Source organism: Hippopotamus amphibius, chromosome 3 (assembly GCF_030028045.1).
Source record: "Hippopotamus amphibius kiboko isolate mHipAmp2 chromosome 3, mHipAmp2.hap2, whole genome shotgun sequence".
Classification (NCBI taxonomy): domain Eukaryota; kingdom Metazoa; phylum Chordata; class Mammalia; order Artiodactyla; family Hippopotamidae; genus Hippopotamus; species Hippopotamus amphibius.
In genome coordinates, this window is record NC_080188.1 from 94,124,903 (window position 1) to 94,144,652 (window position 19,750).

At 39.5% G+C, this 19,750-nt stretch overlaps 1 protein-coding gene across 2 annotated transcripts in view; it reads right to left on the reverse strand.

Annotated features, from left to right (window-relative positions):
* Positions 1-19,750, reverse strand: part of MARCHF1 (membrane associated ring-CH-type finger 1) — a 336,705-nt gene that overhangs the window by 73,571 nt on the left and 243,384 nt on the right. The window contains exons 3-4 of one of the 2 annotated variants that reach the window (XM_057727282.1): positions 2,629-2,708; positions 1,585-2,328 (exon numbers count right to left, since the gene is read on the reverse strand). In XM_057727282.1, coding sequence (XP_057583265.1) covers positions 1,585-2,328; positions 2,629-2,708 — 824 coding nt within the window. The remainder of the gene's footprint in view (positions 1-1,584; positions 2,329-2,628; positions 2,709-19,750) is intronic. The other variant, XM_057727283.1, reaches the window with a different exon arrangement.

The window sequence follows — 19,750 nt, forward strand, 5'->3', positions numbered from 1 at the left end:
TTGCTCCATCTCCCATTTTAGCAAAGCCACACTTAAATCATAGTCAAAGGATTACAAGAAACTTACTCGCATTAGTAGCTAAGTCAGATGGTGTCACTTCTCCTTTGAAACCCCTTAGCATGTTTTACACGGCCCTCTCCACCTCTCTGGTCCCAGCTCTGCCACCCACCCCTCCCTCTCTACCACCCCCACCCTGCCCTGGCAGCAGCATTGGGCTCTCAGTTCCCTGGAACGCTGCTGGCACGCTGCCTGGACAACTGTCCCTGTTCTCTCCTTGATCAAATCCTGTCATCCGTGGGCCTCAGCCAGCTTGTCACTTCCTTAAGAGTCCTCAGATCTCCCCGCACAGGTATACCTTCCTCATTACATGCCCCTACGTTCCTTGTCACGATTGTGATTGTATATTAACTGTGAAATAGTTTTTATGTCTGTTATTCCCATCAGATTGTAAGCTCTAGATGTCATAGACCACACATCTCATGCACTGTAGTATTTTCAATGCTTGGAACAAAAGCCTGCTGCACTGTAAATGCCCGGGTGAATAAATGAGGGAGCATTTTACCAATGGCTCATAAAACTTTCAGAGAAACAAGCCCTTATAATATTATTTACATCCAGAGCTTAATTCTCCTTCTTGTTCTGCCCTGAATGAGCACAGGAAGCTCTCTGGGTCACATGATACACATGAAACACACATACATGTTTTATAAAGTAACTTCAACTTTCACAAAAATAAGCCCCCAGAATGAAGCATTATGCAACAAAAATGTCACTTGCTCCCAAACAGAATCCAAGCAACTTAAATGACTGGGTATAAGAAGAAAATTTAAAATATTTGTTTTGTTTAAAATTGTCTCTTTTTGCATACTAGCCTGGATAGTCACACCATTCTTTTAAGCTTTAGGTTATTTTACAAATTGTATCCAGTTGTGTAAAAAGTGCAAGCAAGCAGTCTCATAGCTGTAAATTGTCTACATGTTGAAACATTTTAGTACATAATTATCACCAAAGTTAACGTGGTCTCCTTCCCTGAAGGCCCCAGCAATTCCGCTGATATGTCTGTGACCTGTTTCTGTGTCCTTTCAGTCTTGAATTACGCTGCTGAGTCAGACAACTGGAGAACAAATTAGCACCAACTGCAGAGGAGATTTTTCTGATACAAAAAGCTGACCTTAACCCACAAGCCTTGAATGTCCTCTGCAGGGCGCTAACAATGCACCAGATTTGCATCGAAGAGTCTAAGTTTCCACACCCTTACTCATGTTTCCTCCACAATTCTTGTTTTAGCAAGAGAGTGGAGACAGGACTCAATTGGTTTATCAGTTCTTTGGCCAGGATAAGTCATTATTCAGTTAAAAGAAGGGGGGAGGGGAAATCCAACTCTATTCTGAAGCAGTTTTCAAACCCACAGATACTTCTGCATTGTTTTCCCTTCCCTTTGCTTGTTTTATCACCTTATACAAAATCAGACAAATAACAGTATGAATAAATGTTATGTTTTGAGGGTAGGTCACACACACATGTAACTCACAGCAGAGGAGCTACATCTGGTTGGGCATCAAGTCTTTCTCTGGAGTGACTGACCTGCATGCTTTTAAATAATCAGACCCATCTTGGTAGGCATCAGGAGGCTTCTGGAATCCTGCACCCTCCACAGGCTCGCCGCCTTCTCTGACTGCCAGCCTTTCCATGCTGGAATCTGTCTCTGAAAATCTTTTGCTGATTGTTTCACTTTGCTCAAGCCTATGCAAAAGCTGAGGATCCTTGTGATGGTACCTGCCTCTGCTTTCCTCATGCTTCCTTGAGGGTCTCTTAATGTCAGAGGACCCTCTCTGCAGGGAGGCACTGCATCCTTGGTACGATGTGCCTTTTCCTCTGTGGAGATTTAAAGAGCAGCTCTCATACTCAGTCAGCTCCACGTGCTTTTTACCTTTGGATCCCAAATGTGCTGGATGGATTTCATTAGGAGCGGAAGACGCATCCAAGTTTCCAACCAGTTTGTTATTTCTCCTTCTTCTCCGAGACAGGCGGAACTTCACTTGGGCTCTTCTTTTTGCCTGAATCCAGTGACTCTCATCGGTGGAAGATGAGTCTGAAGAGTCTGTGTCAGTTTCACTCCATCGGGGGCTGGGGATTTGGAGGTGAAAATTCTTTCTTCTCCCTTTCACTTGTTCTTCTGCATGCTCATACCTCTGAGAGGCCCTCCTCCTCCTCCTAGGCCTCCGTTTTATTGACTTCTTACCAGACTCCTTACTAGCAGTGCTCAGCACTGTGACAGGGGTGCTTTGCTCAAATGAGGCTTCTGACATGTCATGTAAGATGGCAGATCTAGACAAAGCAGCAGGCAAAGGATGGAGAATGGGGATGGGGAGGAAAGCCATGGAAATGGGAATGGGGAGGAAAGTCATGAGAAAACAGAGAGAGTGATGAAAATGACAGCATGGACCCAAAGTTGGTAAATAAAGATCAAATGAAGAAAACACACTAAAGGAAAATATTAGGCTGGTAGAAATTATCCATGGACAATGTAAAGGCAGAGGGAAGAGTCACACAGTCTCAGCATATACAGCAAGAGTACAAAACACTGGTCTAAAAAACACCAAACAGGATCATTTCCTGAGCACTTACCTGCAGATGTCCTGAGTGGATGGACAGACAGACAACCTTGACTGGCTCCTGGGAGCTGTCCCTGTTGTTGGGCTGCTTGCCTGGAGAAACAAGTTAGATAATTTGGCATCTTGGTTAAGGTAATACATGGTCGATATCTTGCTTTTTTTCCACATATTTAAAAAATTACAACAAACGTGGCTGCCGGTCATGTTGTTTGTAAGGCAGCTCACAGGATATAGGAAGTCAGAGGGCCAGTTTTGCAAAAGTAAAACTGATTTGAGGAACTTGGAACAGCTGAGATGCTGTACCACTTTGCTGTTGCTTCATTTGTGAGAGAGGAAGATGATTCCACAAGTTTCTATTCTATTTACTGTAAACTTTTGAGTGGAGTGGCTCAATATGCCTTGGGAACAAGTGGGTAACCCTTGAATAGCCTATGATAGAAAGGACACGATGTCTATTATGTGACAAGGATGATAGTAATCTGGGAAACTGAAATAATCAAATAGCCCTTAGATTGCTATATACTGCCTGGAGTTAACATTCAGTCACTTTAAGGCCCCTGAGATGATTTATTTGAAAACACTTTGTAATATTTAAAAGCCTGCAGTGATTATTATTATTTCATCATTGAAACTAATAAAACCTATCCATTGCAACATTACTGAACCTTCATCTCTTTTAATCTCATGTCCAGACTAAGCCTGAGAATAAGAGAGCCCAAAATTATGCAGATTGTTGGCACAAATTTGAGTCCATTTCGTGAAACTCCTACCTTTGAAACACAGCATTTTCTTCACTATTTTGACTTCTTTAACTGTTGTATTTAGTACAAATGATGATGAGAAATCAAAAGCTAGATTGTATTGAGAATTTACTGTGTGCCAGGCATAATGCTGTGGTTTAGCTATGGACCCTTTAATCCTTACAATAATCTCACAAATGGGAAATAGTAATAAGTAACAGTTTTGAGGGAATATTATGTGCCAATCACTGTTCTAAGTAATTTTCATATTTTCATGCATTAATACACACAAGAAACACATGTAGCAAATAGTAGAATTATTTCCATGTTACAGATGAGGAAATGGAGAAATTGGTGCTGCTCCTTGTTAGTAGGTGGTAGAGCAGAGCTTCAAATGAGAAATCCTGCCCCTCCACCTGTTCTCTTTCCCACTTAGCAAGGCAACCCCGTCCTTTACACAGAAGTAACTGAGGGAACCCCAGGTCCAGATTTAGGCCAGTCTGACTGCACAGATGAAAGTGCCACCAAGAAAATAACAGTAAAGGTAGGAAGATTAACCCCAAATTTCAAAGGAGTTCTAAAAATTCCCACATTAAAGATATTTACATAGAAACCAACTACAAGAGAAAATTGCAAAAAAACAAACATAAACATGTGGAGGATACACAATATGTTACTAAACAACCAATGTGTCACTGAAGAAATCAAAGAGGAAATGAAAAAATACCTGGAGAGAAATGAAAATGGAAACACAATGATCCAAAACCTATGGGCTGCAGCAAAAGCTGTTCTAAGAGGAAAGTTTATAGTGATACAATCCTACCTCAGGAAGTAAGAAAAATCTCAAAAAAAGAGCTTATCCTTACACTTAAAGGAATTAGAAAAAGAAGAACAAACAAAATACAAAGTTAGTAGAAGGAAAGATATAATAAAGATCAGAGCAGAAACAAATGAACCAGAGACTAAAAAAAAAATAGAAAAGATCAACAAAACTAAGAGCTGGTTCTTTGAAAAGATGAACAAAATTGATAAACCTTTAGCTAGACTCATCAAGAAAAAAAGATAGAGGGCTCAAATCAATAAAATCAGACATGAAAAAGAAGAAGATAAAATCAGCACCACAGAAATACAGAAAATCATAAGAGATGACTATGAATAACTATGTACCAATAAAATGGACAACCTAGAAGAAATGGGCACATTCTTAGAAATTATAATCTCCCAAGACTGAACCAGGAAGATGTAGAAAATATGAATAGATTGATTACTAGTAATGAAATTAAATCAGTAGTTACAAGACTTCCAACAAACAAAAGTCAAGGACCAGATGGCTTCACAGGTGAATTCTACCAAATATTTAGAGAAGAGCTAATACCTATCCTTCTCAAACTATTCCAAAGAAATTGCTGGGAAAAGAACACTTCCAAACTCATTCCATGAAGTCAGCATCATCCTGATACCAAAACCAGAAAAAGATATCCCACAAAAAAGAAAATTCAGGCCAATATCACTGATGAACATAGATGCAAAATCCTCAGCAAATATACTAACAAACAGAATCCAACAATACATTAAAAAAATCATACACCATGGTCAAGTGGGATTTGTTCCATGGATGCAAGGATTTTTCAATATCTGCAAATCAATCAATGTGATACACTACATTAGCAAATTGAATAATAAAAACCATATGATCACATCAATAGATGCAGAAAAACTTTTGACAAAATTCAACATCCATTTATGATAGAAACTTTCCAAAATATGGGCATAAATGGGAACATACCTCAGCATAATGAAGGCCATGTATGACAAACCCATAGCTAACATCACACTTAACAGTGAAAAGCTGAAAACATTTCCTCTGGGATCAGGAACAAGAAAAGGATGTCCACTCTCACCATTTTTATTTAACATAGTTTTGGAAGTCCTAGCCACAGCAATCAGAGAAAAAATTAATAAAAGGAATCCAAATTGAAAAGAAAGGAATAAAACTGTCACTGTTTTCAGATGACATGATACTATATATAGAAAATCCTAAAGACAACACCAGAAAACTAACAGAGGTAATCAATAAATTCAATAAAGTTTCAGGATACAAAATTAATGTATAGAAATCTGTTGCATTACTAACAATGAACTATCAGAAGGAGAAATTAAGGAAACAATTCCATTTACCATCACATCAAAAAGAATAAAAACTAGGAATAAAACTACCTAAGGAGGTAAAAGACCTATACTTGGAAAACTATAAGACACTGATGAAAGAAGTTGAGGATGACACAAACAGATGGAAAGATATACCATGTTCACGTATTGGAAGAATTAATATTGTTAAGATGACCACACTACCCAAGGCAATCTACAGATTAGGTGCTATCACTATCAAAATACCAATGGTATTTTTCACAGAACTAAAAAAACTAATTTAAAAATGTGTGTGGAAATACAAAAGACCCCCAATAGTCAAAAAAATCTTCAGAAAGAGTAGAGCTGGAGGAATTAGACTCCCTGACTTCAGACTATACTACAAAGCTACAGTAATCAAAACAGTATGGTACTGACACAAAAACAGAAATGTAGATCAATGGAGTGGAATAGAGAGCCCAGAAATAAACCCATGCACTTATGATCAATTAATCTATGACAAAAGAGTCAAGAATATACAGTGGAGAAAAGATAGTCTCTTCAAAAAGAGAAACTGGACAGCTGCTGGGAAAACTGGACAGCTGCTGGGAAAACTGGACAGCTACATATAAAAGAATTAAATTAGAACATTTCCTCACACCATATACAAAAAAACAAACAACAAAAAAACACCCCTCAGAATGGATTAAAGGCCTAAATGTTAGACAGAAACCATAAAACTCCCAGAGGAGAACACAGGCAGAACACTCTTTGACATAAATTGTAACAATATATATTTTTTGATATGTCTACTAAAGCAAAGCAAATAAAAGCAAAAATAAACAAATGAGACCTAATTAAACTTAAAAGCTTTTGTGGAACTAAGGAAACCATAAATAAACAAAAAGACAGCCTACTGAATGGGAGAAAATATTTGCAAATAATATGGCAGAGAAGAGGTTGTTGATATGCAACGAATATAAACAACTCATACAACTCAACATCAAAAATGAAACAACCTGATTAAAAAATGGGCAGAGGACCTGAATAGATATTTTTCTAAAGAGGACATGCAGATGGCCAACAGACTCGTGAAGAAATGTTCAGCATTGCTAATCATCAGGGAAATGCAAATCAAAACCACAATGAGATATCACCTCACACCTACCAAGATGACTATTATGAAAAAGAAAACAAAAGGCAAGTCTTGGAGAGGATGCAGAGAAAAGGGAACACTCCTACACAGTGCAGACACTGTGGAAAAATGTATGGAGGTTTCTCAAAACACTAAACATAGAATTACCACATGACCCAGCAATTCCACTCTTGGGCATACATCTGAAAAAAACAAAAACACTAATTCAAAAAGATACATGCACCCCAGTATTCATAGCAGCATTATTTACAATTGCCAAGATATGGAAGCAACCCAAATATACATGAACAGATGAATGGATAAAGAAGATAATATTCAATGGAATTTTACTTAGTCACAAAAAAGTTTTTGCCATTTGCAAAAACATGGATGGGCTTGGAAGGTATTATACTAAGTGAAATAAGTCACACAGAGAAAGACAAATACTGTATGATATCACTTCTATGTAGCATCTGAAAAATAAAACAAACTGGTGAATATAACAAAAAAGAAACAGACTCACAGATATAGAAAACAAACCAGTGGTTACCAGTGGGGAGAGGGAAGGGGGAGGGACAAGATAGGGACAGGGGATTAACAGGTACAAACGACTATGCATAAAATAAGCAAGCTACAAGGATATATTGCACAACTCAGGGAATACAGACAATATTTTACAATAACTATAAATGGAATGCAACTCTTAAAAATTATGAATCACTATGTTGTACACCTGTAACTTACATAATATTGTACATCAAATATACTTCAATTTAAAAAAAGCTAAAAAAAAATGAAAAAGGAAAAGGTAAATGCAGATGACTGTAGGATCCAGAGGAAAATAAACCAACTCTAACTCAAAAGGTTAGGAAAACTTCAAAAGCAGGTGTGGAAGGCTGAATAACTTCAAAAGGACCTGTGGAAGGCTGAATAATACTCCCCTTCACCCCATCCAAGATGTCAACATCTTAATCCCTGAAATTTGTGAATCTGTTTCCTTACATGACAAAAGGAACTTTGCAGAGGTGATTAAGTTAAGGGCCTTGAGATGGGGAGATGGTCCTGCATTATCCAGGTGGGCCAGGTGCAATCAGGAGGATGCTTCTAAGGGGGAGGCAGTAGAGTTAGGATCAGAGAGAGAAGCCATAAGGATGGGAGCAGAGGTCAGAGAGAGGGAGATGCTACACTTCTGCCTTTGAAGATTGAGGGAGGGGGCTCTGAGTGAAGGAATGCAGGCCCCCTCTAGAAGCTGGAAAAGGCTAGAAAATGAGCTCCCCCTTAGAGGCTCCAGAAGGAATGCAGTCCTGCTAACATCTGGATTGTAGCCCAGTGAGACCCATGTTGGACTTCTGACATCTAGAACTATAAGATGATACATTTGTGTTGTTTTAAGACAAGTTTGTGGTAATTTGTTATAGCAGTCATAGGAAACTAATATAGGAGGAAACACTTCAGCTAAGCTTAAAAGGAAAGTAGGAGTTATTAAAGAAGAGATTAAAAATATTCTAGGCAAGGGAAGCAGTGTCCTGACAGGGAAGGATGGCATCCTCAATGTGTTTCAACAAACTGATCTGGAATTGCACACTTCATTTTTTAAAAATTTATTTTATTGAAGTATAGTTGATTTACAATGTTGTGTTAATTTCTGCTGTACAGCAAAATGACTCAGATATACATATGTATATTATTTTATATATTCTTTTCCACTATGATTTATTGTAGGGTATTGAATATAGTTCCCTGTGGTATATGGTAAGACTTTGTTGTTTATTCATTCTACATATAATAGTTTGCATCTGCTAACCCCAAACTCTGAATCCTTCCCTCCTTCATCCCCCTCTCCCTTGGCAACCACAGATCTGTTCTCTATGTCTGAGTCTGTTTCTGTTTCGTAGATAAGTTCATTTGTGTCATATTTTAGATTCCACATAAAAGTGATATTATATGGTATTTGTCTTTCTGACTTCACTTAGTATGATAATCTCTAAGATCTATCCATATTGCTGCAAATGGCATTATTTCATTCTTTTTTATGGCTGAGTACCGTTCCATCGTATATATATACAACATCTTCTGTATCCATTCATCTGTTGATGGACATTTAGGTTGTTTCCATGTCTTGGTTATTGTGATTAGTGCTGCTGTGAACACAGGGGTGCATGTATCTTTTTGAATTAGCATTTTGCCTGGATGTATGCCCAGGAGTGGGATTGCTGGATCATACGGCAACTCTATTTTTAGTTTTTTAAGGAACTTCCATACTGTTTTTCATAGTGGCTGCACCAATTTACATTCCTACCAACAGTGTAGGAGGGTTCCCTTTTCTCCACACCCTCTCCAGCATTTGTTATCTGTAACATCTGCACACTTCTGACTTTTAACTTTGAGTCATTTCTATCAACCCATGAACATTGTGTATTTTTAAAGTCTTTGAACATCATCTTTGGACACCAGTCCATTAAAACTCACTTATTTCAAGTTTTCTAATTTAGATCAACTTCATATGTACCCATTGAAAGCATAGCCAGCTTTTATATAAATATAAGCATTTCTGTACTTGAAGCAGTAAGCAATAAGTTTTGTTAGATTGTGTACTGTTTATTCCACATACATCCATTGAGGTTAGTAGGAAGCTCTGTATACAGCAGGCACTGAATAAAGGCAACATGTGTGACATCTGCTCCTCATTCTCTTTTAGAAAAAGCAATGCAGCCCCCAAAAGTGACCTCCAGTCACTGATGAGGTGACTGCAAATGTGAACCACCATATGATGAGCATCATAATGGATTTCCATGCCTACTTAATGGTGTGATAAAGCCAATTCCATGAAGCTGCACAGGCAAAGATGCTGCAACAGACATCGTCATGATAAAACAAATTTTGTAACCTCACAGGTCTGGGCAAATGCATGTTCTGCAATGGGAAGGTGATTTATCAATGAATAATAATACCGAACAATAGAAAAGATGTAACTTTCCTGTGGAGAGAATTTTGGTCCACTATGACGCTGAATCAAATACCATTTATATCTGTAACCCTGAAGGATTTTGAAGGCAACTGAAACCGTTGCTTGTTGCCTCTCAAGAGTCTTCAAACAGCTCACATCTGGTACTAGCGTATACATGTTCAGTGGGCCAGCGGGTAGTGGGCAACTGCTGGATCAGATGCTGCCAGTGCCGGCCTGGACCCTCGCCCTACCCGGAGTTGACTTGCCCGTGGACTGCTCCCCACTTGAGTTCTCTGCCTGGGTCTTTCCTGGTACCACATGCACTTGCTGGGCTGCACACAGGCACACCCTGGGAATGTGGAATAAGTTAAACCCCTGGGGACAGCTCTTGGATTGGAATCAGTGGATAAATGCTCTGGCTTTTCATTCTTCCAAGGGGCAGTTTCGAAGTGACTTCCAGAGTTTCTCAAAAGATCCTGAGCTGGACCAAGGCCCACTTGCCCATCAACATACTCTTTATTGGAATTTCCCCTTTCTCTGTCTTACTTTCTTCATGCCTTGTGTGCTTCCCAGAAAAGCTACATGCACCCAACAAAGACAGCATCTAAACTGACTGGAATCTATTTGACCAACTGATTGATATTAATCTTAGCTTGTGTCACTTTTGATTCATTTGCTCAGCAAACATGAATAAAGATCTATCATGTAATAAACACTATGGTGAGTTCTGGGAATAAAGAAACAGATGGCATCCTGACGGGGCTTCTTGTTTAGTGGAGAAGAGGCAATTTTAATACAGTTTAGAGTATCCTGATAGTCTAGTAGTGGGAGTTCTGATGAAGGAATGGCATCTAATGTAGGATGGAGCAGAGATTTAAAGTAAGTGTCCTAGAGGAGAGGACACCTCACCTCAAAAGAATGGCATGGGTGACGTGGGAGAGGGCAGTCCAGACAGGGAGAAGGTGTGTTAAAGCAGAGTTGGGAGATCATGGCTGGTTATGGGAACCACAGAAAGTTTGGTAATGGCTGGAGGGAAGGTGGTGAGTGAGATAAGAAGTGATACAAAGTCAGGAGAAAGGAGTAGACAGAGGTCCTACATGCCACCTTGAAATGTTTGGGTTGTATCCTCAAATAAATGGAAAATCACCGAGGGAGAGTCAGCAGCAAATGGAAATGATTAAATTTGGGCACTAGAAAGCTCACTTTGGCAGCTGAGAATTGGAAGGTCCAGAACTGACTATAAATAGGGAGAAGAATTAGGATTCAGAATATCCAAAATACAGTGGGGAAGGAGGAAAGGAATGGTTTAGGCAATACCATCCCAACTAGTTGTTTTATTTTTTAATATGATAAGAATTATTTGAAAGATCAGCTGAAAAAAGTAACATGGGGAAACATCTAGGAAAATTCTTTAATGAGAGCTTAGTGAAATAAGTTACAGTACTCTTGCCAAATATCAAAACATAGTGTGTATCTTCAGAAATAAGAATATGTGGGCAGCAAAGATACATCATTAAAATAGAAATGTATTTATCTATCTTTCTATACCTTAGTACGTAATAAAGTTGCATTTTGAATCAGTGAGAAAAGGCTAGGTTATTAAATAAATAGCATGGAGAAAAATGACTATAGTCATTTGGAAATATTTAAAGATTAATCCCTTCCTCACCATTTACACTAAATTTTATGTGAATGAAAGAGTTAAACGTAGTAAAGTAAACAATATAAGTTTGAGAAGGAAACATAACTGAGATGATATAATATTGTGGAAGGGAATATCTTTCTTAGGATTATATGAAACAAAAAATTCATTTAGGAAAAGACAGGTGAGAATAATAATTTAAAAATTTAAAACTTCTAACGTAAAAAAGAAGCGCATATACTTACACACAAACACTACACAAAAGTCAAAGCCATAAATAATGCCATATTTCATAACATACATGGAAGCCAAATAGCTAATTTTCCTATATTCAGAGCTCTTTTACAGGTCAAGAAAGAAAAGCTGATTGATCTTAGAGACCAAGGAGTAAAACAGACAGGCAGTTGACAGAGAAGGAATTCCACATTCGCAGAAGGAATTCCAAAAGCCTTGTGTAAAAAGATGCTCAATCTAAGTAAGCAAAGAAATGCTGATTCCATTAAAAATGGTGTTTACTTTCACTTATCAGATCAGCACATTCAAAAAAGATTGATAACACCCAGTGTACCTGAAGTGGGGGGACCACGCATTGCCATGCATTGTTGAACTAATTGTAAATTGGCACAATTAATTTGGAGGGCAATTTTGTAAACTATTAAAATAGAAATTGTCTATGTTACTCAAGTCAGAAATTCTACTCATAAGAATCAGTTTTACTAAAACACTTGCACAATTGGCCAAAGATATGTTCATTATAACAAGAAATTGGAAACAACACAAATGTTGCTATTTACAATGAAATACATAAGCCATTAAAAAGAATGAGATGCATGCACACACAAACTAACACACACACACATTTGAAAGATATACTTTTAAGTGAAAAGCTAAATTTCAAAATTGTGTATAGAGTGATCTCATTTGGGTAAATAATGCTCTCATAATGTATGTCATCACATGACGAGGACACATCTGGAAAAGTACACATCCAGCCACCAACAGTGATTATCTTTGTAAAAACAGATCTTTATTTTTCAGGTTAAATATATCTATAATATTTTAAATCTTTTATTTTAATAAAAGTGAAAAGAATTTTTTTTTTTTGAAAAGAACTTTTAAATCATATTAATGATGATGTGATACACGACAACTATTAATATCAGGAATCAAGATCTGTGGGTATTTTTCTCCAATATTTAAGTGATAAAGTCATTGTTTATTTAGCCTTTTTGATCTCCACTTTGCTCCTTCAATTAAATACAGTCAATACAGCATCTACATAAAAGGATTGTTAGGAAGAGAACATGAAATCATTGATCAAGATAACTGCTTTTTGAGTGTCTAAGAGTTGTAATAGGACATTGATCTTGAAATATTAGAATTCTTTTTCTCTCTACAAATAACTCAGTGATATCCCCTCATTTAGAAAGAGGGCACGTAACAATCTTAGTTCAATGATTCTCAATCCTGGCTAAAAATTAGAATCACCAGGGAAGTTCTAAGAAAAAAATACCTCTTCCTGTGCCTGATTTCAGAATCTCTGAGGGGTGGTTATCAGGGCATAATACCCGACTGACAGTTTTCTTAAGGCTGTGACTCCACATACATCCAGTTACAGCTTAGATCAAAGGGGACTACTCTACCTTAAATTTCTTATTAAATTTTTTTCCCCTGAGACTCCAGGGGTAATATTCTTGAAATCTTTACTTTTTTTGAGAGGGTGAAAATATTTTCTGAATTCCCAAGTTTGACTTTTATATATCTAGAAGAGATCTTGGACTTTGCTCATAATTCTACTACAACCTGCAGGGTAGGGAGATAAAGGGAAGGACTAAAAGGAAATTTACAGTTCACAGGAAAATGGATCACACTCTGCACACCACTACTTGCGCTGAAGAGCAGGACAGGGAGAGACCAGGGATGACATTCCAGTGTCTTCCCCTCCCCATATATCACCCCCTCAGCATGGTTTGGGGACAGGTGTGGGGGTGGGGCCGGTACGTGGCAGACTGGCCAGGATGTGCTTGGGGGAGAACCTAGAGCATGATGCTCTTCCCTTCCCTGGAAAGACTTGTCTTTCAGATCAGCTTCTGGGTGGGCAAGGGTGCTGCCTAGTATAGCACCTGCATGGGAGGCAGTGGCTGCGGACAGGCCTGAGCAGCAACCCCAGCCCTGCCTGATGTGGGCCGAGCTTCCAGAGGCCTTGTGCTTCTGTGAGTGTGTGAGATGACCAGCCTGGGGGAGTAGGCAAGGGTCACTAGATTAAAGCTACCGTGACATGACACCAGAAGGCACAGAAAAGACTACCCAGGAAAGAAGCCTGGCAAGGCCGGTGAAAACCCAAACAGGCTGGAAGGTCAGAACCCTGCTTGACTGTAACAAAGAGGCGTTCAGTAGGTCCACTGGCCAGGGGTTGGTGCCTTAGTCACAGGGCTGGTAAAAACCTGCAGGATAGAGCTCTAAATAGAAGCCCCTGCCCCTGTCTATTCCGAAAATTGAAGGGAACGAGAAGAAACTTTAAAAGTCTGAATATGATTAAGTTCTGAATGAGTAGAGACCGAGGCCTTTTTTTTGAAAAAAAACTCAACATTTCCCACATCAGCAGTAAAAGGGCTCAAGAGAAAGATAAGGAGACTGAGGTTAGAGAGTCACATGTTTTTTTCCTTATCTTGTGCAAAATTTACCACACTTCACGACAAGGGCCTTGTGGAATCCCTAAGAAACTGGGTAGCAAAATCCACATCACGGCTGATTACAAAATCTGGATGTAGAAGACAGTAATCTTGAGGCTGAATCTATAATCCTGTGAATTAAAGATGGTGCATAAAGGAGGAAGCAGGCCAGACATAAAGAGTAGAAAAGAGTGGGGTGGCAAGTTGTCTTATTGCTCCTTTTGGGACACCAAGTCTTGGAAGGAAGCGAACATCTTTTCAAAAGGGGAAAACCACATCTTCTCTTGGCAATTCATACCATTTGGGAAGAGGCTTAGAGCAAGCCTAGATCTGCAGGTCAAAAAGAGCAGTTGCCACCAAGGTGCAGAACCTAGGCTGGCTTGAGACACCCTGGAAGGCCAGTGAGTGGAGACACAAGAGTTGGAAGAGCCAACCTGTACCAAGCCAGCCTGTACGTCCTGCTGGAAACAGAGATGGGATACTGATTGTCAGCAGGGAGGGCATGGCCGGGAATTTGGTTTAAAGTACCAGCTCACATTACCTCCCACTTCTCAAAAGCCATCCACTCCCACTGCTGTAGACTGGATCCAAGATAAGCCTCAGCAGCGGTCAAGACCGGGGACCAGGAGATGATAAGGCTGGTTCTGAGACCAAGGACTGTCTCTTGGGGGACACATAGGGACCATTCTGTGAAGGAGGTGAGGACCCATCCTTGCACCCAGGCAACCTAGTAAGATGCAGGCATTCTGGGGGTGGATGGAGAAGCAGACTCAGGCAGGCATCTCTGGTCCCCTGTGTCACATCCCCTCCACACAGGTCCGATGGCTGCCGCTCCGGTGAACACTCCCTGTGACAGCCAGCTGGCCTCATGTGACAGTGTGCCATCTCAGGTGAGTGCCACTTCGTCTCTACTTCCTACTCCTAATTCCATGGGAACCCACTTGGCCTTGCACAAGGGTGAAGGCAAGGGAATTCCTACATCCAGCCCTCAAAGACACAGGGGCCAGGAGCTTGTGGATACATGACCCACCCTCCTGTCCGTCAGGCAGAAAATTCTGAGAGACGTTCTGGATATCTCTCAGGAGGCTTATTAGAAGCAAGCACCTAAACTGACTTCATAATGCACCCTTAGCTTGACTTTTTGCCTGTCCTTGTTTTATGTGCCCTAATCCCTCTTTTACGATTCCTGGGATGACTTCTGAAATACACCACCTGCACCAAAAGTCTTGACACCAGTACTGCTTTGAGGGGAGCCCAAACAGAGAGACACTGGTACCAGAAATTGTGCTGGAAATCAGACCCACAGGATAGAATTTAGAAGCTGGGTCACTCATGTTGAGGGACCCTTTGCTGGTAGTGATTGGGGCGGTGATGGTGCCTAGCACGGTGTAGCATCCCTGTAGCATCACAGTTCCGGGGCTGGCCGAGGTGCAGATCGTGGAGAGCATGCAGTAGCTCTAGCATTTGTACAGGAAGCACCGATGGTAATTTTAAGGACACGCAGTTGCCTGGCTTGGTTTCCTGCCTTGGAAACATCTATGAAAAAGAATGGTCAGTTCAGCTTGGCCATATCAACTCAAGGTGCTCTGTGTGTATCCCCAAGTGTAGAGATGGTACCTGAGGCATCCGCCAAACCAAAGTGGGCAGAGGCTGGAGGGTAAGTAAGTACACCAGCCCCCAATCATTCAGGTGGTCAATTATTCTTGGCAACATTCTTGTTTTTTTTGGAAATCTCATACATTAGTTTTATTTTGTTCTGGAAGATTTTAAAAGCGAACAATTCTCTGGATGCCTAAAAGTAATGCCCAGGTTTCTGTTTTTAGACATTTAAGCTAGACATAGAAAACAAACATATGGTTACCAAAGGGGAAAGGGAGGGGAAGGACAAATTAGGAGTTTGGGATTAATCTGTACATACTACTATATATAAAGTAGATAACCAACAAGGACCTATTGCACAGCACAGGGAACTATACTAAATATTTGCTGTAAACCTAAACTAACACAACATTGAAAAATCAACTATTTCAATAAAATAAAAAAAAAAATGTCAAGTCAGGCAGAGGGTGGCCTCTTGGAAGATCACAACCCCTGTGGTCTGTGCAGTTGTATAGGTAGTGGTGACAGTGATCATTATGGCAACATTAGTAATAATCAGAAATATTAAATCCTGGTGAGCATTTACTAAAGCCTTAAAACATACTTTACTTATCTAACGTATACAAACTTGGAAAGTAGGGATTGTTATACCCCTTTAACAGTTGCAAAACCCAAGTCTCAGTGAATTCACAGGATTCAGTGACATTCTTTACATTTCATAGGAGATCCCAGGGATTCAAGCCCATCACTCCACCAGTGGCCTCTTTACCCCCTTCTATTAGCTTCTCCCCTTTTCTGCCTCAACCCCCTTCTCCCTCACTCCTGTTGCTTGTGGAACACTTCCCAAACAGGGTACCCATACAAGTCCTTGTTCCGCTTCCTGCTTGTGTGAGGACAACACAGACCCTGGAGGTCTAGAGAGGGCTGTACATTAGGTAAATGGGCTGGTGGTCATCTTTGCACCTGCCGGCCGGACCACCTCCCACACTCCAGTTGTGGTGTGTATTCTCCATTGGCTGAACCCTCTAGTTGCAGGTCTGCTGCCCAAGTCTCTTTGCAAGAAGATCAAGTTCCAGATCCTGCCCGTTCCCTTCGCCTGGCGCAGTGAATTGTCCAGAGAGAAGAAAAATATTCTTCTCATAGTTCTCACTGTCTCCTGTTTTTCTCCATTTTGATATGTATTCTATGAGCTTTGAGATGTATCTTCCTAAGGGAGATTCCCCACTCATTTCCTTTGTCTTATCAAAAGGCTTCAATAGTTCCTGCCTGTCTAATAAATTAAATACAAAGAGAGCAGTTTTGAGGATTTCAGAGCGTTTGGGCTCTGCATCCCATCTGCTTTTCTGATATTAAATTCAGTCAGTCCTTTTAATTCCCAGCTTCCAGCAAAACCTAGCTTATTTGTTATTATCAAATATGTCCTATAATCTAATTTCTATGTCTTTCTCCATAGAGAAAAGAACAAAAGCAAAGGCTTGGAATATTCCTCAAGACCCCATTAATTTTCCCAGATTTTGGCCAGCCATTTCCTTTGAACTCCAAGAGCCCCTTTAACTTATCCTATGGTATCCACCTTGCTCCAGCACTTATTTTATCATCTCTGTTCCTGTCTAATCATTTCCAAACTGCCACAGTGTTCCATGGTTAATCTCCTTTTTGACTTCTGTACCAGACTGAGAAAAGAGGCCACATCTTGCTCATTTTGGGAATCTTCATAGTGTCCCATATGTAGCAGGTGCCTGATAAAGAGCTGTGGGATTGAACTGAACTTGATAATAGTTGCTTTGAGGTGAACTGAGCTTGTGAGTAGTTGGACTGAGTTGAATTGACCTTGTTAAATCCCATCCTGATTGTAGTGGAGATACACATGGGAATCACATCACGGCAAATCAAGAAGAAAGGGCTCCACTCTCTGTAAAAGAGACACTTCTGCTCTGTACCAAAATAAATGAACGAGGCCTACGTTTTGTATAGTTCTTGAGACGCTTTCCATGGACTTTGGGGTTAAAAGCATATCAAATGAAAGATACCTGTTCTGCTTTCTTTTAAAGATAAAGATTTCTAGTTAGGAAATGACATAACTATATTGTGTAGAGAAGAGTATGTCTTTCAACAATTTTTAAGCAGGCAGGGTCTGTTTAAAAAGAAAACATGGTAATTGAGGATAAAAGTGAATTAAAATCTGTTAAATGCATGGCCCTATTCAACACCAATGAATTGCTTTAATTCGCTAGTTGCTACATTATGAGAGCTTGGTAATTTGTTCATCCCTTTAATAGGTGCAAGATGGAAATGTATTTGGGGAGGGAAAAGTAACAATTGGCTGGATGAGCAGAATAATATGTCCTTTGAAATGAAGCATTCTTTGTAATGGATGTTTATTTCAGATGATTACATTGTACAGTGCATTCAAATGGGAAAAACAAACAGGAGACCAGCTGCACTAATTTTATCAAAGTTATTTATATCAGCAGTATAATTAAAGGCAGTAATTTCAAATCAGGTTTTCTGAGAATCCATTTATAGGCAATACAAGACAACTCGTCTCTATGGCATCTAGGCCATGATTGTGCTCTGGGGGCAATGTTAATTGTTGCCAATTGGCCTTGGCATTTTGAAAATTAATTATTGTTTCAAAAGATGCTAAAGCTGTTGCCTCCTGCATCCCTGACCAGTTTACATCCATTCTGCTAGGAAAGCCTGATAGATAATTTACAGATATGACAAAGAATGATCAAGCACAGCCACTTACAAGTGGCTTCTCTTATTTGGTAATGCATTAATAATACCCTGCGAAGAACGATTCTACAACTTCCAAGGGGACGTGCTGGTGCAGAAGCTGCTTTTTTAAAAAAGCCTCCATTAATTTCAGCAGTGGTTCATAAGTAACATGTTCAAGAATTAAGTATTAGAGGAAATATTAAACTGGCTCTAGGGAATACAAATAGGCCAAAAACTCTCTGAAAGACTCCTTTTGGTTGTGAAATGATATTTAATGACTAAAAAAATAAATTTAGAGAATATTTTCATGCAGTCTCAGCCCTAGGGGCAACTTTATAAAGGTGACCTGATTTAACCCCCGCATGATAATATTTATTCCCTTTTTAACATTTTCAGTAGGTGATCATCCAGCCCACTGCTTGGCCAGTAACAGAATTTACTGTCTCTTGAGAAAGTCCCTTGCATTTCTCTAACTATAATCATCTGACTGTATCATCCTAGTATCACATCAACGTCGGTTTCTCTGTAGTTTCCAGCACTAATTCTAGTTTTACCATCTAAAACCACATAGAATTTGCTTAATCTCTGAGTCTCTCTTCTATATCAAGCCCTTTACCACCTATCCTCATATATACCATATTCTCTCATGGCATCCTTGGTCTCTTATGTAAGTTTAGAGTATATGTATATACGCAGTTTTATATGTAAGTTTAGAATATACATTTAGAGCAGTGAGTAATTAATTTTATTGGAAACATAGGATGCTGATAATAAATCTTGTAAAGGAAGATTTTACACAGTGATGGGACTTCAATGTCAGGTTAGGTAGTGTTCTACGTTGTTTGATAGGTAATCAGTGAAGGTTCTGATTAGGAGATAAAGATGATGACAACTCAAAAACTTAGCCAATTGAAAATTAAAATAAAAAATTCCATTTACAATAGCATTAAAACCATAAAATACCTACAAAGTCATCAATGAGACAGAACAGAGAGTCCAAAAATAGACTCACAAATATGGTCAATTGATTTACATCAAAAGTGCCAAGGTGATTCAATGAAGAAAGGAGCATATTTCAAACAAATGGTGCCGGAACAAATGGGTAGGTGAAGAAATGAATCTAAGTCCTTACCTTAACAACATGGTAGAAAATTACTTAAAATGATTCATTCAAAACAAACAGACAAAACAACAACAACAACAAAAAACAAAACAAAGCCCTAGACTCCCTCTTGCAAGAGCATCAGAATCACAAATAACTGCTGAACAATCATTGACAGAAAGACACCAAAAATCACCAAAAAACACACCTCACATCCAGAGACAAAGGAGAAGTCACAATGAGATGGTAGGAGGGGTGTAATCGTGATGAAATCAAATCCCATAACTGCGGGGTGGGTGACTCACAAACTGGAGGACAGTTATACCACAGAAGTCCACCCACTGAAATGAGGGTTCTGAGCCCCACGTCAGCCTTTCCAACCTAGGGGTCTGGCAATGGGAGGAGGAATCCCCAGAGAATCAGACTTTGAAGGCCAGCAGGATTTGATTG